This window comes from Lepeophtheirus salmonis, chromosome 12 (assembly GCF_016086655.4).
Source record: "Lepeophtheirus salmonis chromosome 12, UVic_Lsal_1.4, whole genome shotgun sequence".
Taxonomy (NCBI): Eukaryota; Metazoa; Arthropoda; class Copepoda; order Siphonostomatoida; family Caligidae; genus Lepeophtheirus; species Lepeophtheirus salmonis.
In genome coordinates this window covers 3,240,369-3,268,133 of record NC_052142.2, presented here as the reverse complement: position 1 = coordinate 3,268,133, position 27,765 = coordinate 3,240,369, and the positions used below count along the sequence as shown (strand labels likewise).

The 27,765-nt window shown below is 30.4% G+C and overlaps 1 protein-coding gene and 1 long non-coding RNA gene across 8 annotated transcripts in view; one reads left to right on the top strand and one right to left on the bottom strand.

Annotated features, from left to right (window-relative positions):
- Positions 1-3,622, top strand: part of LOC121127040 (potassium voltage-gated channel subfamily B member 2) — an 88,495-nt gene extending 84,873 nt beyond the window's left edge. For 6 of the 7 annotated variants that reach the window (XM_040722412.2, XM_040722414.2, XM_071892215.1 and 3 more), the window contains 2 exons: positions 318-389; positions 453-3,622. In XM_040722412.2, coding sequence (XP_040578346.1) covers positions 318-361 — 44 coding nt within the window. In that variant the 3' untranslated portion in view covers positions 362-389; positions 453-3,622. The remainder of the gene's footprint in view (positions 1-317; positions 390-452) is intronic. The other variant, XR_005867457.2, reaches the window with a different exon arrangement.
- The window catches only part of LOC139906820 (uncharacterized), a 100,296-nt gene that overhangs the window by 38,553 nt on the left and 33,978 nt on the right, over positions 1-27,765 (bottom strand). Inside the window, exon 3 of the long non-coding RNA XR_011782800.1 lies at positions 8,835-19,387. This is a non-coding gene — a long non-coding RNA (uncharacterized lncRNA). The remainder of the gene's footprint in view (positions 1-8,834; positions 19,388-27,765) is intronic.

The following is a 27,765-nucleotide window of genomic DNA, read 5'->3' as shown; positions in this document are numbered from 1 at the left end:
AACATGATGTTCAGAACATAAAGGAAATTATAAATTCAAAAATAACCTCTTAGACGCTTCAAAATCATTAAATACTTATTCTATGCTTAGAACTAAGGAATTACCGTCCTCCTTACCCTCCAAAGAGTAGTTTGTGGTTTGGGAAGAAAGATTCCTGAACAATGAATGATTTTTATCACGACGTTAAATTTTACCAACGCTCAGCGTAACATGAGCCTGCCTTGTGGGACTGTAAATACCCACCATTACTAGAAGTTAATGTTCTATTTGTTATCTAATTATATTTATCTAAATAAACTTCTTTCTTGTATTTTTAGGATCCCCCATTAACTGTACCATCGCTGGAGAAGAAGGAAAATAATTAAAGGAAGTATTGTCATAAGGCTACGGTGAGAATATTTATTTATATTAAGTTTATGTCATACTTAAACTCTTTATTTCTATTTATTTAGTATTATCTGCAGAATCTATCGCTCATGGATTCCATAAATAATTATCTAAATTGGATTGAAAATTTTCCAAATTCAACCGAATCCGTCTAGCTAATGCTATTTAAAAAATATAGCTTGAGATGTAAAAAAGATCGAAATGCAGGGGGTCGTAAAAGCATGCAGGAAAAGATGTCACAAAAAGTTTGGTTACATAGAAAGACGATATATCTGCTTATAAAGATAATTATAATGCTTCTTGTTGGCTAACAAAGATCACTATAGACTGTAGTAGCCCGTGCTCGCTGATTCGATATAAATTTCAAAATAGTGATGAATAATTAACATAATAACTTACAAGCATATACCCTTTTTTTAAATATACGCTCAACGAAATTTAGCCAATACTTTAACTTATAACTTCTTTTTTTAACTTTATTTTTCAACTTTTAACTCTTATAACATCCACTTTGGATAGTGTTACATTTAATTATTTGTTCTAAAGTACTGCTGAAGAAAATCAGAGAAAGTATTTAAAACCTTATAATCACCTTATACCTCTCATGTCTTTATCTCATGAATAATTAAAATACGAGTATCTACTACAATCCCATTCTCTAAAGAAGTTTTATTTTTTTAAATATGCATTTTTTCACTTAAAAAAACGCTTTTCAAAAAAGTTTAAGATAAATGCAAATTAAAAATATATCAGCAAAAGAAAAGTCCAGGCTATACGTGGTAAAAAAAGAAAGTATTAATAGTTTCTAGGGGTAAACGATTTATGACTTTTAAAATACCCCTCTAAAATAGTAATTTTTATTATAAATATTTTTACTATTGTTCCATATTTTTAGGTAAGAAGGATATTACCTTCATAAAATTGTAAAAATTAAAAAGAACTGTGCAACACCAAGAAATTGCTCAATATCGATTAAAACTTTTATTTCTTACATTTATTATGAAAAGAAACATTTTGTGTCTTATCTCCCCAACATTTCCAACAAAAAAAAAATGAAGAACCAGTAGTATATATATGTATTATATCTAGTACCGGGTGGAAACTTGTAACTTACACATTTTGAAAAAATAGGAATTAGCCTGCCATTCCTTAATTATACATTTAACAAAAATCTTCATTTATCATTTTCTGATACATAGCCAATGTCAAATTTATTTATTGGCCTCACAGATGGTGACAAGCCTCATGCCAAAAGAGTTGCATGTAAAGCGAATGAACTTTGGGTTAATGGCAGCCCATTCCTCATCGACGGAAGCCTTCATAGCTTTAGTGTTCGGGTGGTAGATGATACAGGCCCTCCTGTTAATGTGCAGCCTGAGAGAAATGTCGAGAGGATTAACATCCGGGCAACATTATATTGTCCCCGAAAGCGATGTTGTTAGCTTAGAAGATCTGAGTAATTTTCATAGATTGAGCGGGATCCCCACCTTGCTTAGAGACCACATTACCATCGGGAGAAATTAGCCTGGACTCAGGGGAGTAAGTTGGCCTTGAAAACGTGAGCCTGTAACCTCGTGGGAACCAGATCAGAGGCACCACAATGTAGTTGAGGGCAAAAATGTTTTTTTTTTTTTTTTTTTTACAGAGACCTCCTTCCTCTCTATAGTCTCGTTGTGTTCTAACTTCTTTTAACATTGTAGATGGTCTTAGCAGCCATTCCCGATAGGCTGGCTATATATGTTGAAGTGTGATCCCAACGGAGAAGAGTTGATTCCCTAAGCCATGAATCTTGCTGAGATGACATTTATCGTTCAATTAAAACAAATCGAAAAAGCAGCAGGTACTTGAGATACATGGCCACCTATACAATTACAGGCAGTTCTAATTTCATCGCAATGAGCTTGTCAAATCAATATATAACCAGTGTTTAAGTTTCAAGTTCCCACCCGGTATGCATACATACAATAATGAAAAAATTCCTTCCGCCCTAAGTTGCCCTTAGTGCTCTAAGAATAAAAAAACTTATTCCTTCGAACAAGATATCACCTGAACGAAAAAATTCATATTGGTCCAGTTGAACTAACCCAAAAAAAATAAAAACTTTAGACTCCATATGGGCTGATGTGGGGCACTCTTGGAATTCAGTTTTACCATTGGTTCTTCCTTTATTGGACATACAATAAGCCCTAAATGATAATAACAGTTTACACAGAAGAACTCTACTAATCTTAACTACTCACCAAATAATCTTTGAAATTTAAAACTTTGTAATGATGTATGAAATTATTCTTATTCCACCCTATCTTGAACATTCAAACGTCATCTGTAAGCAAGTAGCACTATAGTTACCTATGTCAGTAGATATGTTGTTTCTTCAAGTTACCATATTTTTTGTGAAATCATCTCATGCGTGGTTTTTACCCTCACCTGTCTTTCGACCTTTTTTTACATCTCAGATTATACTTTCTAACTAAATGTATTTGTTAGACGTGTTTTGTTGAATTCGTGTAATATCAATTCAATTTAAACCATATATATATATATGGGAGGCAAAACTCTGCCCATGCTTTTCATAGCTTGGATTTTTACATTTTTTGCATCTCTATTGTGAGTTGTAAAAAATATGACCTCAAACGAGCATGATACTTTAAGTAATAGCAACTTGAAAATATTTTTTTTAATTTCCAAAGCTGTTATCATTGTTATTTATTTTTTGGGAAGGCCATAAGGTGCGTGTATTCACAAATGACGGAGAGGAACACTAATGATTTGTTAGGTGAGTTATAAGTGTAAACCCTTGTTGGACTCGAATTATAATTAAGGATCAACATCGGAGTAATTCTTGTCTATGTCTTTATTTGATACTGACTGGGATTTATATTTATTTCCTCCCTTAGCCTCTCGTAGCTGCTTGCAGCTAATAAAATAAAACGTCATGGCAGCTAATCTCATCTCCTTCAAAACATTTTTGTTCTTACATAGTGGTAGGTCATATTTATTACAACTCCAACTCTGACACTAATCCTTTACTCATTTTAAATATTGTAAATAGATATTATGTTAAAAATATTTTAAAAAAATATTAAGATACCACAAAAGTTACTTGTGTCGATTGTAAGATCTGTTATGATAAAAAATTGTTTAAAAAAATTATTCAACAATCTCATACATCAATTTTGAAGCAACTGTAATTTCAATAGTAAAACTTAAATATATAAAGTTTTTAGTCCATAAACTTACTTCATTGAATCGAAAATTTGTATATATTTCAAAATCATATTTTGATATATTAATTCAGTGTGTTATGACACTCTATTAGGACGGTATTAACGATTTGTTATAATTTTTTATAAGATCATAACTTGTTCATATGTATGTTTACCTCAGGTATGTTTTTGAAGATTTCGAGGGGAAGGCACCAAAAGCTAAACTATTATTACCAACAGCAATTTTTAAATATTGTACCAAAAATATGATAATACGAATAATAACCAAGCAAAAATATGAAGTGCCACGAAACTTCTTACATTCAAATTATATTTTGGGGTGAAGGAGAAACAGATAAAATGATTTTGCACTTTTTGTGAATTTATTTTGGGTGACAAAATTTAGTCAGAATAGATATTTATATAAAATCAAATACTTCTAAGAGAGTCAGGTTGATTTGGATTTTTAAGTCTTCTGACTCAACTTGGACTCCAAGGCTAGTATCTTGTAGAGTACAGAATAGCATTAAAACTATGGACCCCATACTATAGTTATTGACTTGAAATGAGCTTGAATGGTATCTGAAGACTTGATGAAAATATTCAATTACTTGTGCATTACTTGATATTCGAGGTGGAATTACCGTATAAGGATATTTTCTCTACTCTGATAATGTTTTCTCTTAATCCTCATGAGTAGAACCGACAATCTAAAATCTTTGGAGGCGATGCATTAAAGATATCTGTAGAAAGGATTAGACACGTACTAGAATTTATATTTTTGAATAAGGACTTTGAAGACGACCTATCGGATAACAATTCCTGCCGTTCTACATATTGGTCTTTAAAAAGAGGCAAACTAAAAAAAAATATAGTTTCATCAATCTTTGTACCCGAAACACACTCCTTAATCTTGCGAATTTGGAAATACAAATTGAGTATCTTCTGAACTAAGACACAGTAAGTAATTGGAGGAGTGAAACCGCGTTTATTTGTTCATGTGATTATCCACACGCGGCTTCACTCCTCCAATCAACTCAGCGTTTGTCAGATAGCCAATCTAGGTTTTTTTTAGAGCAAAAGTTTACTTTTTATCCTTATCAAAATCATAAGAAGCTTCCAGTGTCAAAGTTTGTATATAGTGTGAGGTCAAATAAATTTAAAGTTGTTTATGCAATTCATAACGCGTATTTGAAAGCATAAGCTGGGGGAGGAGGATTATAATATGGAACCAAAAGAGACGATTTAGAAAATTGTGTTTTTGGTTTCTTTTAATGTATCTACTCCAGTAATTTAAAATTTTTTGAATGTTGCTCTCTTCATTGTAATTAAGGTGAGAGAATGAATAATATATATATACTGGACCTTGTTTTTAAGAGCTATTTATGTAGTAAAATTATATCATAATTTTTAAATTGATTGAATTAATAGCTAAGAAAGCGTTTAATCTCATAGTTAAAAGCTCTGTTACTTCTGTTAATATGAAAAAAGAAAAAAAAATGCATTAACAAAATGCACAAAAAATAAAAATCATTAAATAGAATTAAGGAATAAATTGTCATATGGATCTCAAATTTATTATATGTGTCTGACCTTTAAAGTTATTCTATATAATATTGTAATTATATCCATAATATTAATTTAGCAAGTAAATATGCATTTTATTTCTGAATTCAGGGGAAATATTAATTTTTTTGAACTAAATTCTTTTTCAGTAAAGAACAATTTTTTTAAATCATTAGGAAAATACGTCTAACTTGATTATCCAACTCAAGGGATGCCCTCCATGCTCCACCATGGACGACGGGATAAAAAGTTATCCCACAAGATCTACCAGACTTAATGAGAGAGTAAAGTGGACTCCTTCACTCGGAAGGAGATACTAGGATTAAAACAATAAAGAGATTCATTCAGTGGAGAATATTAATCTTTAATATATTCCTAATTAATAATTATTTAATTCGAAAGTGTGCAAAGCACGGTATTATGGCATAATATCAATAATTATTATTTATTATAGGGGATGACGTCATTATCATGACATCAAAATCACAAACAATATTAAGATAATGTATTATTTTGCAGATTTAGACAAAAAAAATCAATCAATCAAAAAATACCAAATTGAACCAAAACCTAGAAGATGCATACATTTAAAATGTGTCTTTTTTTAATAAAGCATAAAATATTTTTCTCTAATATAGGTTATGATATGCCTTATCACTATGAATGAGAAATAAGTTATAACGGTCTAAAGAAGAGTATCATTTCTTATCATTTTCAGCTTAAAAAGGGAAATATTTCGATTTCAAAACAAGATGCGGAATCAAGAAAAAACCTTTCACTTGATTTTAGGTTTTTTTTAATGCATATTATTCACACAATTTCTATCACTAATTCTATATCCCAGATTAAACGAATCATAAGTAGAGAAGAAGGGAGATTAATAATGAGCAGTAACATTACTAAAATAATGAAATGTACCCTTCATTCTTGAACGTAACCACATCAATCATGTGGATACATGTAATGTATTTCAAAGAAACTTTGCATATTATAATACTCAAATTCAACAACTATAACTGTCAAAATGAAGAGGTCCTGTGATTTGAAATGGTTCTTGTTCTAGAGAAACAAAATTCAAGTTAGTTTCTTTGTTCTTCCTAAATATCATATAACATTTTCAATCCAACAAAAAGACACATTTTAAATTACTGAACTACTTCATTTGAACAAAGGTGAGCTGTTAAGGTTTGATCATAATAATATTCAAAAAAAAATTAACTAAATTATCTAATAGATATATGCAGTGATTCTAATCGGTTACATTTTTTAGCTAGTCTGGTTTTTTTTAGTTATCCACCTGAAGAGTGAATTTTCTTTTCCTAAGTTGCTGTATTTGTTATTTAATTCCGAAGCAGTAAACTTCCTTTTCTACTACATAAATGCTATCATTGATGTACAGGCGTGCGAGCAATCAGGAAAAAATTTCCTATCCGAAAATCACTGAAATATAGCAATATAACGATCGGGGCCATTTTCGATCAGCAATCCTGTGAAATTAATTGCAACCAAATTCAATTATACCACTTCTTTAAACCTATAAATATATACTTTTTTAACTTAAATTATCGAATGATAAAATATATGCAGAAAAAAACAAAAATATAGTGTCCCGGCGAATAATAAAATATCTACATAAATTAATTGTCTTATACCTCTTTATTTGATATCAACAGGTAATCTTCTCAAGGTGTTGTCTCTCAGCCTCTTTCTAGTATTCCTCAGGAACTGTTTAGCATTGTAGAACAAACACTCGCTGCTGCACTACTGGGAAGTACGACATTGTATTTTTGAAATACCTTTTTGGCCCACCGGTAGGCCAAGATAATTTCCAGACCTTCAAAGTCATCCCTTAAGTATCTTTCTACTTCCTACTTGGCCGTATCCATCTTTTTGGGACGCATGGTGAAGAAATTACTCTTCAGTATTTTTGTGACAAAAATTGTTATTTATATATTTCGGCCAAAATCAGTTCCCACGACATATATAAGGATGAAAAACAAGTCTGAGACCAAGACCGAGTGTATTAAACTCAATACCAAGATCAAGATTTTGATTTGTCAAGACCGAAGCGAGACCAAAACCGTAAAAAACAGCCTCATGACATAGACCGGTCTCGAGAACCACTGCACTATTAAATTATATGTAATTTTGTATAAATTGATGGGATTGCAATTTTTTTGCTATTTCTGTTGCGATATAGCTATATAAAGATAAGTTCCAATTGATATACTGTAATCAGCGATATAATATAACCATATCGAAATTGATTCCCGATCAGGAAAAACTCCAATCAACAAGCCTGTTGATATATACGTAACCGGATTGAACATATCTATATGATAATATAAATATGGGATATTTACTTTGTAGATTTGTTGCAAAATTATAGTTGCTAGCCTTGTTGCACTTATAGTGAAATTGAGGATTGACATTGCAGTATTTCTTGCCTATGTCCTTGTTTATTTTTGTTTTCCCCTCCCCTTGTACCAACTGCTTGTAGCTGATCCTATGAAACGTCATGACAACTAAGCTGCTCTCCTCAAAATCTTTTTAAATTGTCAGGGTTACCATTTTGATTTTTTTAGCATGCCCAAAATATTACTTACTGGTAATGAAAGTTAATAATATTGTAGAGAAAAACGCCTGCAAGGAGAAGCGGGGGGAATACATATGGTATCATTGTTTAAAATACTGATGTGATTATCATGTGCCTGCTTTATTATGATTTTTGAGGGTATAACGAAAGTATTTATTAGCAAAATGTTTAATGAAGATTTACTACGTATAATAGACTTAGACGTTTTTTATCCGTTACAGTAGATTTTATAACGTCACACTCCATGAAATTTTAATTCATTATGAACCTTATTCTCAGAATAATAGCTAATCAAACGACAAAGAAGAGTATTTCGAAATATATTTGAAGTTCCAAGTTTAAAAAAGAAGGCTTTAATTAAATATAATCTACCGAATAAAAAAATATACCGTCATACATTTATGTTAAATATACAAAATTAAACAATTGGAATCATATAACTAATAACAATAAATTATATATACAGAATATTGAAATAATAGATTGATCCAAATAATATTTTCTTGTTCGGACACCGGCATCCAGTTAAATATGTCATAACTTTAGGTTGCAAAACACAAGTGAGATGTGGAGTTTAATCAAAAAGATAATCACCCCTCTTCTTCATGTGGAAGTTGCTATATACAATTGTGCACAGGATAGATATATCTCTACCGATGAGACCTAACTAATTATTAATAATAAAGTGAATGTCAAAATCATAAAATTAGACAATAAATATACTAATAAAAAAACGTTAGAAATAAATCCATCTTAAAGATTTAAAGCAAAAGCTAATTATGTAGTAATGTCCAGCGATATTACTCCTTATTAAGAGCATCAAAAAAAGGTATTTTCCCCGTTATTTATGCTTATATAACAACATACTATTATCATGATGAATATACATAATTGCTAATTATAATGCTACACCCAATGTAACTACCCCCGTTGTTTTGACCATTTCAGCAGTTGTTTTTGCCTTTTAGGAGTTTTCTGAACACCATTTCTTGGAGAATATCAACTACAGCTAAGCCTTAAGTGATAAAAAAAAGTAATATTTATTGACTCTGTAATATTGGAAAATCTAATGATCCTACCCAAGTCTTTAAGTGAAGAAACTAATGTCAGACAAACTAGCTGCAAACCATCCAAAGCTACTACCCCCGTTGTTGACACCATTTAAGCAGTTGTTTTTGCCATTTAATGAGTTGTGTATCATAATTATTGATATGTTTTGCAAAAATAGAATCATATTTTAGGGGTTAGATTTAAAAAAAAATTGAATACTTACTGTTAGATAGTACAAAATTCAGAGGTCCATTTCGTAATTTGGTGTGGATGACTCTAAACATGCTGAAAATTATCTTAATTTCACAATTTACAATGGGTGTATTTCTATAAATGACATCAGTGCCAACATCCTTCGTTAATTTAATGATGGTTTCTCGGGAAAGGATAGGTTTACCTGTGTATTTCTCCATAAATTTTTTGAACGTAGATGATTAGCAATGGATAAGGTTATATTACATGTAATAAGCATCTTTGTGAGATCAGAGTTAAAGTTTGACTTGATCTATTCATCATTAACTTGATTTTTTAGATGAATATCCATGCTCTTGATATGAGATGAGGATAATGAGTGGCCTGTAATTCTAGACAGGGGACTAAAGACAAATCCGACAAACCATCTGTTTCTCATCCGGTAAGTATTTTCCAAATTCCTGGGCCTCCATTTTCAGAAATCCAGACAGAAGGCGACGTTATTTTAGGCATTTAATTCAGTTCTCTATCGACTATCACTTTCTAATATTATATAATATTGAATAATAAAGGCGGGAATGATAACGTTCTTGATTGATAGAAGAAGATTTATATTATTTAATCAATGATGCCATAAGTATTTCTTCTCTTCTCCTCGCACGCTTTTCTATTCTTACAAAAATTATCACTCTTACTGGTAATACGTGTAAAGTATACACACAAGAAAGATTTGGTAATCTGATTTGTAGAAAAATATACAAAGTTTATGGCAAATCTATGGCTGAAAGCTTTACAATGGGGAGATAACATGGAGTTCGGCCGATATAAACAAAATAATAGTCTTTTACTATTCAAAATAATGTAAATATAATGTTTCTATGAAGATTGATCCTGGTTTTGTCTGTTCTAATTATTTAAAAAAAAACAATTTCATTATAAGGTTTTTCATATCCTCTGAAGATATTGTGAATGATAACATACCAAAGCCCTCTGAAAAATCTTAGGAAATAAGTTCCCCAATAATTGAAAAACAAATTATACCGTATAATAATGGATATAAAAAGAAATTAAAATAGCCTTGAATCTCAAGCTTATCTTTCAATCTTTACAAACAGTTTGCATCAAAACTAGCTTCAATATTTGAGACAACCTATTTCAAAATTAAGTGCTATACCAAGATCTGTTTGTCAATGAGTATTAAACCTAATTCAAGAAAAAGGCAAGTACAAGCTTGATATTAATAATTACCGACGCATAACTTGTATGATGTATATAGCTCCTTTAGAAGCTTACCTTAGTTAGATGTAATTCTACAAGTTCAGTAAATAAGACAAACGATGTCTATCGTTGCACTAACCAGTGGATATTATAATGCATTCAATGTAATCTGAAGATTACCCTCATATAAACAATTAACAAAGTATTCATACAGTTTTGTTACAGTGCTGCCTGAAGGTGAGTTCACTAAATTGCTTATGTATGCTAAATTTATCCCTTTTTTTTTATTATTATTATCCTTCAGTTCATCATTTCTGCAATAAATCCTTTTATTTTTGAAGACCACTTCACAAAACCTCTCTTTTTTCAATTATTTCATGTATTTTATGATGATTTATTCTCCTTCAAGCAAAAAAAAAAAAATGAAAAACATATGGAAATTAGAAAAAAAGGGAAGGTACATGTGAAATTAGAATGATTTCAACGGCTTAATTTTAGAGTCAGTGTGATTTACTGACAAATTCAAATCATTTCATTATATCTCAATTAAATACAATTACCTTTACGTAATATATAAAACATAGGAGAGAAACAAAAACATTACGAATTTCCCTACTAGATTGAAATTGAATTGTGATTCTTGGCTTTGGAATTAAGGGAATCTTTTTGTCGCTATTTGTTACGTTGGCCCAGCATTATTTACAAAAAGAGTGTGATCACATTTTCAGGAAAATTATGGAGCAGGGATTAAATTAACTATACCACCAAACAACTTTATATTTTTTAATCTATCTTATGTATCCATGAAATATGTTCTTTTGTCAAAGCGAGTCGTCTTTTTGTCTCCCTGGCTGAATTTTCCTATTTCTAAGAAAATAGTTTTTGGATGAGCTTTGACTGGATCTCTTCATCTTCATATATATGTTAAGGTGAAAGAAATTTAATTCGTGGAATATGTTTCTGTAGTGGCCACGGATTTACTCATTAAGAATGTAAATAGTTTACATAGTTTTGTTCGTGGATTAGATTGTACAAAATTCAATATATTCTTTATTAAGAAATAATTACATTCTAACTCCTTAGAAGATGTACTACCTGGCGAATAACCATAACGTTCCATATTATAATTATGTCTAGAGTGTTAAATACTCGAAGTCGGAATTTGTAACACACTTTGAAATTGAATTTTAGCTCTGGAATATATACATATAAATTAGAAAAGAGACGTACCTATGTAGTAGCAGTACCTTACAATATGAGAGTCTGGACATTCTACAGCTGAAACGTCAGTTGACTCAATAAATATATCTATAAAACACTAGTTTAAAAGAATGGTAGTCATTGCTTATTAATAAGAATAATTTTGTTATGTGAAAATGCCTGCTTATGCTTCTTTTCGATGCTGGAATAAGCATTTTCCAGACATAGATACATTGTTTTTTTGTTTTCCAAAAGATTTGCACCAAAATAATGCTTGATTACGTGTTTCGAGGAAGAAGAATTACAAACCGAAAGGCTAGTATGTTTTATGCTCTCCACACTTTTAAGAGGAAGATATTTATCATTTAATAAATTGAAAACGTAGGCATTTAAGACTTGCTTCAATATTCAGCATATTTTCTTATGCTAAAGAAGCAAAACAAATAAAATCCCCTGAAGTTACATGATCAATCGCTATTTAGCTCCGATAAAGCCTATGTATTTACTTACAATTTTTCTCAAGTCAGAAAAAATGGGGATTCTTCATTTGTAAATAACACAGAACTGGGACGTTGTATAATCCTTGATAATTCCAATGCCACTTCAGCAGATACTATATTGAAGTCCTGTGATCTTATAAAATGTGAATTGTTTACATAAATTTAATTTGTATGTAAGTTTTACTAACACTTAATTTGTATGTAAGTTTTACTAACACTTAATTTGTATGTAAGTTTTACTAACGCTTAATTTGTATGTAAGTTTTACTAACACTTAATTTGTATGTATGTTTTACTACCACTTAATTTTATTTTTAATAGTTGAACGAGTTTCCAAAATGACAGCTACTCAAACTATTGAATTCAAGTCTTATATACGAGAGTCTTCCACACAAACGGCTGTTCATTCTTAAGATAAAATTGACTCAATTTGTTTTTTGGTCATAGTTATTACAAATATGAACGAGTTAATACATCGTATATGTAATAATGATCAGCTACGTTATCTGCGCAACAATACAAAAAAAGTGACACTGGTATCCTTGTACCATAAAAAAGCGCTGCAGCTGCGAATTGCTAGTGAAACCACAGGATATGAGATGTTTTAGACTTCAATTGTGGTACTTTAGAGGGCATAATTACTTTGTTGAAGGTAGTTTTAAATTTAATGTATAATATATTTTGTTTAGAGTCTTTTTATATTTTATGGGGAAAGTTCAAAATTTCCCTCCTAATGAACGTCATTATTCTTTATCATTCGATGAAATGGCCATAAAGTCTGGCTTTGTATTCGATGGACAATCAATAAAAGGATATTCATTCATTGATAAAAATGATGTCATCACAACTCATCCTTTGTGCTTCATGTTGAAATGTATTCAAACTAGTTGGAAAATAGTCGTAGCATTCCATTCTACTGGAAATTCATTCAACCCGAACAAAGTTAATTCCATAATCAAGAAAACTATCACTTCAGCTTTAACCATTGGTCTGAAAGTTGGATCGATAACCAGTGATATGTATCGATCAAATCAGGTGATATAGAGGGAACTCGTAATAGTGCAAGAAAGACCATAACTTTTCCTAGTCTTCTCTCTTTCATTGAACAAACATGTGACATCGCGGATATCCCACATTTGATCAAGAGCCTAAGAAAGCACTTAATTAGAGGACAAGCAATAATAATAACAGCACATTTTGTAAAGAAATATAGACTTTCCTTTGTCACTATGGACATGGAAGCTTTTCAATCTTTAATTTCATATCAAGGTCAAGTGTTATATGAACTTCATCCAATATTGTCAAAGAAGTCTATTAACCATGGATAATTTTAAAGAATGAAAGTGAACCTTGACTCTCCCCTTCTCAGGCGACAAGCGGCAGCAGCAATTCGAGTGGTCGTTTCCACTAGATCATTTGATTATAAACATCTTACAACTTTATGGATTTGAGATCAAGTAGGGCTACGGTTTTTTGCTCTTATAGAGTTATTGAGTAAAGTAGCGGCTACATAATAAGAAATCAAATTTATAAATCGAAAAAAACAACTTATGTTGGAATGTTATCCAAGATGATGTACTTAAAATCTTTTTTTCTTTGGATGCGCTTCTATCCATTATAGTTAATAATGTGTAAGTTCTGAAAAAGATCTTAGAAGGAATAAAGGAAATCCATAGTCTCTTTATATTTTGACATTAAACGCATACTGAGACCAACAGACCCCCTGGAACTAGTGACTTATCAAACTACATATCTGGGAAAGATACTGAGAGCTATCAGCTTGATGATTGCGTATTCCTCACTGACCTTGAGGATATATCTCAACAGCCTCCTAAAAACGTGGAAGTTAATTATAACCCAAAAATTTGTTTTTGGTTGCTTGTACTCGAATATCTCGAAAAATTGTCTTTAACTCACTTCAGAGGATATTGCATTCGCACAACTAACAAGTCTTAAAGTTCCAAAGTTTAAAGTATTATACTAAGGACTTTTAATAAAAGTTATTCTTTAAATACTTTCTAAAGAAAATATTTTTTGGAAAACTCTTTAATTCTTCAATTTCATTGTTTCAAAAAGCTAGCTAAATATTTGAAAGATACAATCCAAGAATATGTGAGATGAACAATTCTATTAATGAGATATCTTCGTCAATCCTCACAAATCTTTCCAATGAATTTATTACTTCTTGTTACCTTGAAGCATTTGGTAAAATTGAAAAAAAAAAATGTAATTATAAGTTACACTTTTATTGCAGAGATAAAAATATATAATTCGAAGGTGCCACAAATGTCGGAGTGGCAAGTGATACGAGCAAAAGCTTAAAAAAAAGAAGCCAATTCATTTTTAATTTGCAACTCCTCTGTTTATTTGTATACTATTTCTTATGACTATATTTAATTTTGCAAATAATTAAGTATTTGATTCAGTTTTACTTTATACATTTATATAAGAGTAAGGGTTTACATTATTAGTTCATATTTGTCTCTTTAGATGGCGCACATGATGACCATACTCTCTTTTTCTGATGCACTGTGTTGTAGTATTCCTTTATTTATTTATTGAGTATGTTCGAACCTTACAATAAGTCATTGAAAAGTTCCAAATTATTTCTGGAACAGACAATATGGAGTATTTCCATATTGTCGAAAAAATCAAAACAATAGAGGATCTGAAAAGAGTGATGGAGTGGAAATAAATTATTCTACTATATCCTGTGAAGATAACTTACAAACTGATTTAAGAGTTGTAACCTACAACAAGAGTCAGTCTCATTTCAAAGAATAAGCTAAATTCAATAAAGAAAATGGCGACCATCCATCTGCTTTTGACACCCTTATGGGAGTTTCGAAATATGCATATTCCAAGTCATATTTGACAAGGTCAAATTATAAATTTATGTAAAATCAGCTAAGCATTTGTCTCTCTTGGTAATCTACTTTAATATAATTTTTTTTTCTATTTCTTCAACCTTTTCTTTTAATAGTGGGCAATGGTATTAACCCTCTACTCAATCTCAATTCTAAATCAAGAGCTCACCATCTGATTATTTTATACCCATACGATTTGAATGTGTTTTTTTAAGATTCAGGGAGCAAATTATTTATTTAATCTCTGCAACAATGAAAAATCTTAAGCAAATTGCAAAAAAAAAACCTCTATTGAAGGTCTATTCAAAAGATTTTTCACGTGCTTTAAATATGAGAAAATTACTAAACTCCTTGGACGTATCATCTCATCTCAAGGCTCTAACTGAGTTGTGAAAAACAACAAAGAAATCATAGATTTGGTTATTTAAGTATTTAACACTCCCGACAGAATTCTAATATGGAACATATGGTTATTTCCCCCGTAGTTCATCTTTCTAAGGTTTACTCCGTAGTCAGAGCAGGAAATTGATAAACTCAAGTCAACTCAACTTCAGTTTATATAGGGTAATAAAAATAGTTATCGGTCAAAGGAATACCTCTTTACACCTTTATCGGATTGCGGAGTTGGTGTCCTCGAATATTGAAGCGGCCTGGAAAACGTTAAACTTGAGTTAGATACAAAGAATGAGTCTGAGCAATGACTTTTAGCCATCAAAATTAAAGCAAGGTATTCCAAGATTCACTGCACCCAAATTTAACAAAATACTGTTTATAGGACTACCAGAAGTGTTTAAGATCACTGTTAAGTGCAGGAAGTTTTGGAGGGAGATGACTCGTTCATGGAACTCTTTAATCTCCTTCTCTTGGCTTCGGATGAAGCGCTGAACTATACTCACAGGTTTCATAGAAAGGAGGTCTTATTTTACAACTTTGGGCTTATTTCTGTAGGACACATGCATAAAAACTCCATGAAGAGATGCTCCAAGAAGTTTCTACAAGCTAACATAATTATTCAGGTTAAAAAAAAAATTTAATCATTGCTTCCTTTTTCCTCCAACTTCCTTTTATAATACTTTGGATACTCTTCCGTTAAAGCGAGTTTTTATAAGGCTCAATGGAAGCATTATAAAGTAAGCTCTGCCAAAACTAGTCAAGTGGAGGCTCCAACGTCTTGGATCCCTTGATAAAAAAAATGTTGTCAAGGTCTCGAACAAACTCTTGGAGAACCTCTTCACAAATCCAAAGGAGAAATGGTTGTACTACAGGATGGGGACCTCTTCATTATTCACCAATAAATCTTTGAAAGAGATGAAAAACTGCTCCTTTTGTGGCTTGGAGGAGGAAACCAGATTTCATTTATTTTATGAAGGTCCAAAAGTAAGCCACTTGGTATGCATGAATGTGGAGCTCTTATAGGCTTTTTTTCAAACATTGTTCTGTAAGACTGAATGATTGGTAAAGTCATCTACTTCTAATAAGACAAAATCGAACTAACAATTGCAAAATTCATACTTATTCTCTAATCCGCATGTTAAAATAAGACCATGATTCTTATATGCATCGACAAGTTTTCCAGAAAATAACTTCACCTTTTGTAGAAGCTTGGGGAAAAGTGAACCCCTTTTTTGTCAACAGATATACTCAATGTTCAACTGAGGGTCAAAGATTTTACCTAGTTTTTATGTATAAACTACAACTTTTTAAGTTATCACTATACATATGTTGTATTGTTTCTTAAAGAAGCGATGTTCAGTGGTGTGTTTTTAAGCTTTTTTTTTTTTTTTATAAGTTTAAAAGTATGTGCTTGTTGAAATAAGTTATTGTTGATGTAAAAAAACGCTAAGTCAATAAATAGAAATGTTTTTCCAGATAAAATAAATTAATTATAAGGACCACTGAAGTTTATGAAGAATAAAATAATAGTGAAATTGATAATATTTTCTAATTCAGAAATGCTGGGAAATTTGAATAAAATATTAAAACATCGATATTCTATTCCGTTGCACAAAAGATCAGAGACCTCCGATTAACATAGTATTAAGACTTTTATCAACTGCATCAAAATATATTATTAATATATATTGTTTTTTGTCTTTTCCTAAATTTAGGACCTATAATGTAATTATTTCTTAATAAAAAATATATTTACTTTCATAAAATCTAATCCACAAACAAATTGATGCAAACTCTTGATATTGTTCGTTTGAGGAATTTCCTTGTACCCTACAAAAACATATTCGAAAGGTTAAACTTCTTTTACGTTAATATATATATGAAGATGAAGAGATCCGGTCGAAACTCATCCAGAAACTCTTACCCAAGAAATAGGAAAATTCAATTAAGGAGACAAAAAGATGGATTCTCTTTGGCAAAGGAACATACTTCTTGGATACATGAGATACATTGAGAAGCATGAAGTCGTTTGGTCTAATAATTAATTGAATAACTACCCATTGTTATAATCTGATGAAATCAAAAGAGTTATTTTAGGCACTTAGAAATACTAAAAAGAATTATTTATGTCATCCTATATATTTCCTGAAAATGTGTTCAATCTCATTGTATATAGTGCTCCCTGTATGGATGTAACAAAAAGCCACGAAAATATTCGCTTAATTCCCAGGCGAAGAATCAAAATTCACTTTCAAACTAATATAGTAATAATTAATGTTTATATTTCTATTCTATGTTTATTGTATGACGTAATAGTAATGGTATTTAACTGGCTTATATTCATATGATTCAAATTTGTCAGTAAATCACACCGACTCCAACATTAAGCCTTTAAAATCGTTCTAATTTCACAAAAAGCTTATCTTTTTTCTAATTTTCATACATTTTTGATTTTTGTAAACTTGAAGCAGAATAAATTAAAGAAAATACTTGAAATGATTGAAAAAAGAGTGGGTTTGTCGAAAGTCCTCAAAAATAGAAGAATATATTCCAGTAAAGATGGACTGAAGGATAATAATAATAATAAAAAGGGATAAATTATGTATGTGTAAGTAATTCAGTGAACCAACCTTGTCCTAAAGAATATATGAATGTAGAAGTGAGTTTGCTTACACATCAGAAACAGCAAAAAAATACCACAAACATAAATAATTATATGTGACGTCAATTTTTTACCCTCTTCTAAATTGAAAGCAGGCATACATTAAGTTCAGATTCGTCTTCGGAATGTATTTCATAGAAAGGAAAGAAGTATGTTACGCATGCTTTTGAATAAAAATCGAATAATAGCCCCTAATTTTTTTAGACTTTTCGGAGCTAAGGCAGATTTGGTTCCTGATAACCTTTTCGTCACCCCTGCCCACATCCAACCAGAATGGTACTTTTTAATTGACTATGCTATTTAGCGTTCAATCCCAAACAAACTTGGAGGGGTTATCGCTTTAGCTCTTTCAGTAATAATCCTATTTGTTTTCCCTTTTTTGACTTATAAGAAAGATGAAGTAATACCTGCCACATTTAACCCTATCAAAACCTTCATATTTTGATCTTTCATCAGAGTTTTTTTCTTCTCACCTGGATTGGAGCAAAACTAGTCGAGGGGAACTATACTATACTTTTACTATTGTTTACTTTTTTTATTGATCTGGTATTACCTTGTTCAGATGAACTCGGAAGTAATATTTTATTATTTGGTAGTTATTTGGTTTTTGTATGTAACGCATACATGAGAATAGAAAACACTTGCTACAATTTAAGAGACTTTTCGGTGCTGAGGCAGATTGTTTAACAAAACTAGTACCTTTAATGAAAAAAAAATCGTATAAAAGTTAATTTTTAAACTACAAATGAATACTTAAAATATCATTTTGGTTTATTGTAGGCGATGGCTGGTTTATTTTAAGAGTTTATTAATAATTCAATGTTTACTACATAATGTTTTACAGATCCCCAAAGAGAAGAAAAACCAGCTGTAAATTCCTTAATTGAGAAAAAGAAGAGTGTAATAGATAAATAAATGGGAAAAATCTAACACTCTAATACACAATATATATAAACCAATCAATCCATATTTTGTTGACCAGAAAAAAAAAAAAAAAACAGAACAAACTGGAATCAAAATAAATCAAGGATATTCATTGAATGAGAACCAAAAATAAGTTATACATAATAAAATTGTGGTTTAGATATATACTAGAAAAATAAAGGAGGGTTAATACGAACTGGAATGGATTTCATTTTTTTTGAAGAATCCAGCAAAGAGCATCTTTTATTTATAAAAAATTCAGATATCTCTGAACGTCTATTGTGAGTTTATATGAAAGAGTGAAAACTATTTTTATGAACATCGTTTTTGAGGGCAGTCAATTGATGAAACTACACAAACATCTTTGTATACCAACATTTGGTTTTGTCACTCATTAGAAATAATAACAAATATCAATATAGAAACATTTATACTACAAATAAATGTATTAATACGTTAAAAAATTAATATATTTCAAGGTATTATAACAAACGTATAAGATATATTGAGAAATATTCATCTACATGGACTCAATGGTACCCAAAGTGTTTTAGCTTCTTCTTGACTAATTTGGCTTGCAATTTGTGAACAAATCAACATTAAATTAGCACCAGCGGGAACAATTCCTAAAATTTAAAATAAAAATTTATTTAAAAAATAATATGTAACAGAAAAATTATATATTCTACAATAATACTAAAAAGCGATGTAAATAAATATATTTTAAACTTCTTTTTATTTATTGAGATTACTTATACTAAAAAAAACTTATTGGTAAGCAAATTAATAAACAAAGGAATATATGCATGTACATGAAACAATAAAAGAAAATTGTCTATTACGACGTCAGGAGTAATAAATTTGTATAAATTTTTTTTCTTTGACATAAAAAAAATGATAATTTTATTTGTTTTTTAAACAGTCTAAATATTATCTAATTGAAACTTCAGCTTTCCAATTTTACTTCTAGTCAACACCTGTAAAATGCTACTCCATAACTTTTAAGGATCAAATACTTATTTTGACTTAAATATGTTGGTAAGAACAAATATGAATGCTCAAATTAATTATTGCTACTTATTTGGAAAATTCTATCATATCGGAGAGCAAGGACCTTAAAGTTCTTTTGTTGAGCAGATATGTTGAATCTCAAAGTTACTAAATTTATTATGACATTTTCTTTGACGTGTGTTTCACACTTACCCCCATTTGGGTAATATTCTTATCCCTATAATTGTATGTCTTGAGTTTTACCTGCTAAAATTTCACCCTCTCTTTTAACTTTTTTTGACATTCACAGTCCTGTGCAGAGGTGCATAAAACATGTCCTGTCGATTTGCAATAATATAAGAAACAAAAAATGAACGAGGCTATCCTAATAATTTGAAAAATATTTGGGAGGGGAGTAGTTTAGGTGTCAGGACGTGTTTTTTTAATGATCTGCAAGCAGGCATTAGAGGAATGAAATAAAAACTTATCCTACTCCGTACATATATACTTGAATAATTTCGATGTAGATATTAAATTCTACTCTGAGTCCAAAAAGAAGTCCCGCAAAAACCTTAATTATGACTCTTTGTCTTTGATGGGCATTCACACTAGTAATTAATTTATACTTCGATTTTCCCTTCTCAAGTTTTCAATAATAACCATAATAGCTTCGGAAAATAAATAATCCTGTTCAGACTATAAAGTAGAAAATCTGCTCCCACTTTTTAAGTGATATTTTATGCACTTATGTCCTTCGGGGTCCTAGTTGAGTCTTTTTATCCACTCTCAACCTCAATTGTGTGGGGAGAAGAACAATTTGATGGAATAAACCATATAGTATTTTTCAAGTTGCTAACTGTTAATTACTATTAAAGAGGATAGGTATTAATTATTATATATATTGAATAGACAATCTTATCAATGACTGAGTATAAAAGGACACGAATTATACAAAGATCCTTGATTCATAAAAATCAAATGTAAAAATCAAAATCCTATACAATCCACTTATTTAATTCGTAATACGTATAGTAAGCAGCTTTAAATCATATAAAAGTCAACTCATGAAAATTAATTAAAACAGCTGAAAAGAAAATATACTGAATCTTTGTATTAAGCTTTAAATGTTTAAACCAGTTTAAAAAAATTGAATTCAATTTTATTAGTTCTGCATCGAGTCGTGTTCGTATTAGGAAACACACAAATTTTCGAGTTTTGGTTTTTTTAGAATTAATGTATTTGTCACAGTATAGAATTAAATCTAGTAGAATCGTTGATTCTCCTAGTACAGATCATGGTCGTAATCTGTCGTAGGATAGATTACGATCATGATTTCTACTAGGAGAATCAATAATTCTACTAGTAAAAATGACAATCCTATTCTCCCCTAGGTCAAATTAAAATTTTACTTGCTAAGCTAGTAGTATTGAATATTTGAAGATGTTGTGTGTTTTCGAAAATATGATGCAAAGTCATACCCTCTATGGTACCGTGACCGGTAATTTCATTCCCTGTAAATTCATTCCATGTCTTTCCATCCCTAATAATTTTATTCCCAGTAAATTCATTCCCTGTAAAATTCCTTGCCATACATTTCATTCCCACTTTGAAGAGGGATATTTAGTGTCAAAACCCCTTTCCATTTTATAATACAGTAAATTGTGATATATTCGACCTTTACTTTTCTTTGCGTCATATTTTCGAAAATAAACTTTAGAGGTTGCGACGTACGGAGTAGGATTAGTGCTGTCCTTCTTTCTTTCCATCTCTCTCCGAACTGCTCACAGCGAATCTAAGAAAACTTCATGATAGCTAAGCTGCTCTACTCTAACATTCTTCAAATTGTGGGGGTTAAAACGTTAATTTTCGGTTTCTTTTTTTAACATACCGGCAGGACATAGAATATTCATCATTGTTATGGACTCTATATTATAACTATGGACTTTAAATGAAATCAAAGGAAATCTGAGCACTCGATAAAATTATTCAAGGACTTCTACATGTGAAGAATACCTTGAGGCTCAACTTGGACTTACACCATAAGGACTTTTTCTCACTTCTGTTGAATACTATTCAGCTTTTGACAAGGAATCAAGGAGTTTCTACTGTAACATTAGTTTTCAAGTCGCCTTAATTATTTAGCTTCATAAAATTTGCAAACTACTTTTTCTTTCAGGATCCTATGATTTCGAGTTGAAAGAATGTCCTATGATACAGGCAGAAAATAAATAATGTAATTCGTATTTATTATCCCTTCTAGGATTATGAGATACTATTAGTTCTTGTTTTATTTTTGATAAAGATTGTAATAATAATTGAATTCCTATGAATCAATTTTTTTTTGGTCCAAGATTAGAAGCTACTCCTATTGAATTTACATAAATAATAATTAAAAATATGTATTTTTTAAATACTAGATATTGTATTTATGTATTGCCTTTTTAAATCTCCCATATATTATTTTAGCTTTCTGAGTTAAATTCATCAATATTATTTGTTTTTATTATAAACTTATAAATTGATAGATATAATTTTTTGTAATGTTTGAATTATTGCTTTTTAACTTAAATAAGTTTTACTAATTATGTATGAATTTTGCATAATGATAAATTTGGAGGTTCAGAAGAGGATTTTTTTCTCCATCTTACAAATGAATAATGAATATTTAATCGTGTTTAATGTCTTACTTTCTTGAAATACAAATTTACCTACTTACCACATCCAGGTTGTTACTGAACCTTGTATCATGTGATTACAGTTATATGTTTTACAGTTTGCTGAAGAATTCTGAATATTAGAAGTACTCAGTAAAATAAAAAAGTTATAAATATTTTACCCTCATATATAATTTTTGTAAAGATAATAGGATATTTCTTATTATACAATATATTATATATATTTTGTTTGCTTCAATAAGATAATTATTATTTTATTATGTTGAATTTGTAAATAAAGTATTTTGACTCATTTTTAAAAGTAAATAGTAATCACGTTTGGTTTCATTTTACAAAATTAGATTTCATAAACTAAGAAAATAAATTTTATTGAATATGTATTGTTGATTCAATTTTTTCCGACTCTTTATGTATAAAACCAAATTGATCTAGACTAAAATAAAAAATAGAATTACTTATTTACATCTCAATAAAGATAAAATATTCTTCCATTAAAGCAAAAAAAATATCATGTATTTAGCGATAAACAACAATCAATATTTGGTTAATTATTATTAACAACTTAATACAACATTTTATAATTTATTGAAATGGTCAAGTTGTTTGTATCCCAACAAAAAAAAAAGATGAAAAAAATGTATCTTATAACTAAATTATAACTTAATCTTCAGAATATTAAGAATATATCAGCTTTTTAATAGATTTAGGAATATTTGTTAGTCAATATACTAAAATAACTAAACTTAGTATCTTTTTTCTTCGTTATTCATTGTTAAAGTTGTCTTTCGCATTTTTGCCATAAGAATAAAAATAATCTATTATGGGGTTAATGAATGAAATAACATCTTCATAATTGATGGTCAAATTCAAAGTAAATATTCCATGTATTCGTAAAGTCAATTAAAATAGCTTCCACTATCAGACTAATCAATTTTTCACAAAATATTTTGTTATGCTCCTTACAAAATAATTAAAATATTAAGTTTACTCATTTTTAAATTTATGATTTGAAATAATAATTAAATAATGCAGAAACTAGTTCTACTCATAGAATCTTTCATGTATATTTCTTCATATGCATTAAGGCATATCTTATATCAAATTGAGGCAGTGATGATTTAGTTAAAAAACTTTTATCATACAATGGTAGAGAAAAAAAATTGGTAAGTTGTTGAGAAGGAGTAAGGGACATTTTTTATAATGCAAAGTAGAGAAGGCAATAACATGGGATTGTTCTTAAATAGCAAATTTATCTATTTTCCTGTTATAAAATATGAATATAGCCATATACTTTTATAATGGATTATTTTTCAAGACCAATAAAAAATTCCTTGTATAGATTATGACTTTTATGGATTTGAGGAAAAAATGGCAAGGGAAAAAATGTGGAGGAAAAAAAAGGAAAAGAGACTTACTGGAAAAAATGGTAAAATTGTTTTAAACTGATACTTAAGAGACATCGTATTATGCTCGAAAAGGCAATTCTAATAATATAATATTAACCTGTTCATCTTAATATACTTATATTTATACTTATTGCTTATTCTTCATCTTTATAGAGTACGCTACCGTGTACATAAAGAGGTCGGCGCATCCACTCCCCCCTACGAAGAATCATTATAAGTTAATGAGTAATCAGGTGTGCGCTCCTCCTTATTTGTAAAACATAACAACTGAATAATTATTATGACAAACACATATCAATAAACAAAGTATTTGGAGTAATAGTTTCATTGACAAAGGTGAAAATCCAGTGTGGAATGGGCATGTTAAAAAAAAGGAACAAATAATCGAGATGGTAATCCTGACAATTTGAAGAATGTTTTAGAGGAGAGAAAGAATAATGCTCATGACGTTTATTAGATCATCTACAATCAGTTTTGACAAGAGAGGCAGGAAAAAAGGATATAAAAAATAGCATTGGGTTGAATTTCTCCAATGTCGATTCCCAAGCTCCAACAAGCACTTACAATTATATATCTGCAACAAATTCTCAGAGTTACACTCCGTCTTTTATGGGAACACACGAACGTTCTAACAGGTTTTGAATATAATTGAATGTATTTAGGACAGGATGTTCCCAACTCAGGAATTAAATAATAATGACAACTGCTAAGGAAAATAAAAATCGTTCTTTCTACTACCAATTACAAATTACCAGGCCAACTAAATAACAAACCGGATTTACATGTATGGTCATTTACATTTTTCGTTTGTAAAAAATTTCTCAAGGAAACTTTGTGATAGGGATTAAGTATGAAGGATTTAAGGTCTTCCTCGGGTAGGAGGAAGAGTTTGGGTGGCGTCATCTGGAATTATTACGAGCTTTAATCTGATGATGGAGATATGTTCTACTCGGGAACCTCGCTGAATGTCGCAATATTTGTATGACATATTTATAACTTTAAAAAGGCCTTCATAAAGAGACTGTCGACCTTTGAGAGCGGGCCCAAGGCGAACAAAACGAATAAAGAGGTCTGAAGATATGATGGTACGTAATAGATTTGACATGATTAAAGATGGACAGTGGGGTGATGAAGTAGCGTTGAGGTATGTGTATGAAGGTTGACAAGAGTTTATCTTAGAGAAGACAACGAAGGATATATAATTGCACCAGGAATCGAGAGGGGTTTACCGTTAAGTATTTCTGTCGATGAAAAAGGAATATCCTCTTTAGAGGCTGTACAAATACCTCAAACGGTCCAGGGAAGTTGGTCTACCTATTGTGATGAGGTACAACATGCTTTTATGGAATATTTGAGTTGTCAATCAAAATGTTCGAATAATCTATTAGACTGTGGATCATAGGACGTAGTGCATGTTATTTTATAGTCTAGAGAGAGAGATACTTGTTGCCAGAGTTGAAAAGTGAACTGACGGCTTCTGTATAAAGTTATTTCCACAGGAACGTCAAATCTTGATATACAATGTAAGTGCACATGTACACACGTCAGTGTGGGAGATCAGAATGGCTTCTGGCGAACGAAAAAACAATATATTATAACAAATAGATTAGTGAATCCATGAGAGGAGAGATGCCAGGCCACTAAATTGACACGAATATGAGATAATCGTAGGAATTGGAATCTAAATGTGTGTATCTACAAGTATATCAGTCGACTTTTGACATTTAACAGATTTGTCCATTCCAAACCTAGTTTTTTTTATTATAAGTTTAACAGTAGAACAAGCTGATGGATGAGATTACGAGTTAATAATATCATATACTGGTCATTTCATAGACTTAAGAACGGAAAAGAGCCAGAAATATGTGATAAAAGCACAATCAGTTTGTCTGAAGAACCAGACTCTGCCTCGAATTTTTAAAGTTTGGATTTAGTTGTGCAGTAGGACGACATTTCATCTTAGAGTTCAGATTGCGCAAGATTCAAAGACTTGATTAATGTATGGATATTAGCTCTTTATTAAAAGTACTATATTTTAGTTTGGGTGTGTGTATATACCTTGAAAAGAAAGATAAAGATTTCCATGTATAGTTTTGAAGTTGTTCTAAAACATCCCTAATTGCCATGTCAGAAGCATCAACAGAAAGACCTCAAGGTGTGTCAGGAATCGTATGTACAAGTAAGGTAGCATAAGCTAATGCTGACTCCGCAAGAGCAAATGATAATTTTAATTCCTTAGTAGGCTTAATCCTGTATTTGATGAGAGATGCTCTGGTAACAGGAGCTCCCATTAACAGTTTGAAAAAAAGGTAGAAATTTAGACATCCAGGAGTAAACCGATGATAAAATAAATAAAAAAAAACAATGATTTCTTGGACTTTTACTAGATTGGACGAAAATGGAAATGATTGAATTAGTGAACTTGTTGACAAGAGGTGAGATACCTGATAACTTAACATTATGACTGCGAAAGTCTATGTTCGTTGCGCAAAATTTACATTTTGCAAGATTAATACTTAATTCGTTTTCATTAGGAATATGGAAATGTGTTCCCTAATTTTTTTAGATGTTGTTTTTTAGAGGAACTTGAGGTTAATATGTTGTCTAGATAACAAAGACAAAATCAAGAATATTTGGAACATGATCCATAAATCTTTGGAACGCCAGTACTAATTTTTAAGACCGAAAGGTATTTGTAAGAATTCGAAGAGGCCAAAAGGTGTAATCATGGCTATTTTTGGTATATCAAAAGGGTGTACAGGAATTTAATCATAACTTTTAAAAAAATCGACTTTAGAAAATTTGAACAGACCGTTAAGTAAGTGGCAAAGTGTTATATATTCGGAAGAAGATATGGATATGGAACTGCAACGTTATTGAGTAGACCCACAAATCGACACAAGGTATCCATTTGCTTTTTTTTACCACCATGTTTAATGGGGATTCCCAAGTACTATTTGAATGTCTAACAATACATGGTTTTTGCATTTGAAGGTATTATTTCCTTGCTAATTTATATTTTCTGGGGAAACCCGACGAGCCTCATCGAACAATACCGTATTTTGAATTAATAATATCAATATACTCTGACAAAAGTTTGCCGTAATTATCGGAAGCAATAGATACCGAAAAGAGATTACTGGATTTTGATATATTCGATCTTATGCCTCATTGAGCGGTGGAGGTACTATTCCTTTAATGAATGTGCAAGAAAAAACATGGTCATTTATAGGAAGCTTTAGCTGAACACGTTCGTACGCTGAAATTGATAAGCCTTTAGCGGCTATTACAAAAAGGATGTGTTTTTTAAAAATCTATTATTGTATTACAAGGACCTACACTGATTTCCAGAATTTATTAATAAATTATGATAAATATAAAACAACTTCGATTAATTTTAGTTATCCTTGTAAAAATGTATTTTTCTTCAATTCAAAAAGCTCAATTTGATATTTTGCTTGCTCATTTTTCTAAATTTCAGCACTTTCCTAAGTGCAAAATCCTAAGTCTACTGATGAGTTATACCTACACAAAATTGTTGTTTTGGGAAGAAGGAGAATGAAATAAGTCTTGGTCAGATCAAACTTTAAGATAATCTTCTTCTTTTTTTTTTTTTTTTTTTTGCAAATCAAGAAACCAAAGTAATGTATCATGGCAAATCAGTGTACAAAATTCCTAGTTTTAATAAATTAATAAGAAGAGCTTGTGTACTATCACATCATTATTTTACATGTACAACTACAAAAAAGCAAATATGAAGGTAACTCTGTGATACTTGCTTATTAATTTTAGAGACGGAAATAGTTGTAAAAATATCTTCCAATTATAACGCTGTATTAGTGGGAATCTGCTTTTCTTGGAAGATATAATACTAATTTAGGTAGATACTCAGCTGACAACTTCCACTTAATCTTCTACACATTCATTTTTATT